Here is a 1525-nt window from a genome sequence, read left to right on the forward strand (position 1 = left end):
GATCCTCCTGCCTCAGCCTCCCAAGTGCTGGGATTACAAGTGTGCACCACCACACTCGGCTGCCCGAGTCAATATTACTACTGTGCACATTTTTCTAATGACAAGGCAGTTAAGATGGGACAAAACTATGAAAAAAAAGCCTTGATTCTGCCTCTCACATGCACAGCAGACACTTGGGAATCCCGGACAGGTAGGCTGAAGTGCTTCCCAAACCAGAAGGAATAGCGGGTTCCATCGACTTGTGAAAGACCTTAGGAAAAAGGCCACTGGACACCTTCCTGTGCGCCTTCCCTCACCTTACGCCCCTCAGCCCTATCCCCACCCCCGGAGAAGGTGGAGAGGGGTGGTTCCACGAAGGAGAAAACTCCAGCTCAAAGTTACATTAACTTTACACCTCTGGACCTCAGTGAGCCAACAAAGGGAAACACGGGAGAGCGTAGGAAACACACTGAGTGGCGATGAGGAGGTCTCCAACAGACACAGCTTTGGGAAAAAGAATGAAACCCGGGCTGGGGCAGGGCAGAAAGCAGGCACCGCCAAGAGACGCGGCTGCCGGCAGAGAGGAGGGCGGGAACTGGAGGGAACTGACTGAAGCAGATCATAAAGCTGGAGAACCCAAGCGACGCGGGCGCGCCAACTGCCAGACAAAAGCTGGGGGCTCAAGAGGGTCCTGGACCCGGAGCTCGAAGGACCCCAGGGTTTGGGTGACCGGAAGCAGAGACCCCCCTCCAAATACGAGACCAGAAGGGGGCGCAGGTGACACCCTGTAGGGCAGAATGAATGGGGAAGGCGGTCCGGGGGGCGGGGCAAAGGAGGGGCCCCGGGATGGGCGGGGCACAGACCCCTTTCCAAGTTCGAACCCCTACCCCGAGCGCCCGGGAAGAAACGGCTCCGCGACTCCCGCACTCACCGCCGGTCTCGTCGGTTACATAGGGAGTCGCCATCTTGGAAACTCAAAGCACTTCCGGCGTGAGCGGGCTGGGGTCCCGCCCCCCTACCCACCGGAAGTGGAGTCCTGATCCCAGCGCGCCACCATTTTGGTCTTAAAGGGAGCGTGCACCATTTTCTGGGTCAAGAAGAAGGAAGAGGGAGTCGGAAGCGGAGATCGCTGCTCAAATAAAGCCGTGGGCTTTTACTGTCACGTATACCATCACTGAGCGCCCGGCTGCAAGTAAGACAGTCTGCTGGGCGCCGAAGGAAGTTCCAACACACAGTCCTCCTCCCAGCCAGGCTGTCCTCCTCCGTCCAGGACCCGCGAGGGGAGGCCACAAGGCCCGCCTGTACCCCACGCTGGGGCTGGGGGCCGAGGAGAGGAAGCCCCTCCAGGCCCTGGCCTGCTCCCGGCCCCGCTGCCTTGATGACGTGGGGCGCGCGAGTGTTGGGGAGGTCGGCGGGGAGACCGCAGCCAACCCTAAGAAGGCGGAGAGTCAAACGGGCGCGCCGATTGCCCGGCACCCGGCGTAACTCCGGGCAGAGACCCGCAAAAGGGGCGTGCGAGCCGGGCGGCGCTGCCTGCCGGTCACCT

The 1525-nt window shown here is 61.0% G+C and overlaps 1 protein-coding gene and 1 long non-coding RNA gene across 2 annotated transcripts in view; one reads left to right on the forward strand and one right to left on the reverse strand.

Moving 5' to 3' along the window:
• Positions 1-1525, reverse strand: part of Wibg (within bgcn homolog (Drosophila)) — a gene marked incomplete in the record, with an annotated part of 15892 nt that overhangs the window by 13890 nt on the left and 477 nt on the right. Inside the window, 1 exon segment of the mRNA XM_005397268.2 lies at positions 911-1525. Within this exon segment, the coding sequence (XP_005397325.1) occupies positions 911-944 (34 nt within the window).
• LOC102023779 overlaps positions 74-1525 on the forward strand; it is a 2947-nt gene continuing 1495 nt past the window's right edge. The window contains exon 1 of the long non-coding RNA XR_262971.2: positions 74-756. This is a non-coding gene — a long non-coding RNA (uncharacterized LOC102023779). The remainder of the gene's footprint in view (positions 757-1525) is intronic.

This window comes from Chinchilla lanigera, unplaced genomic scaffold (assembly GCF_000276665.1).
Source record: "Chinchilla lanigera isolate Chin_1 unplaced genomic scaffold, ChiLan1.0 scaffold00057, whole genome shotgun sequence".
In the NCBI taxonomy this organism is placed as follows: domain Eukaryota; kingdom Metazoa; phylum Chordata; class Mammalia; order Rodentia; family Chinchillidae; genus Chinchilla; species Chinchilla lanigera.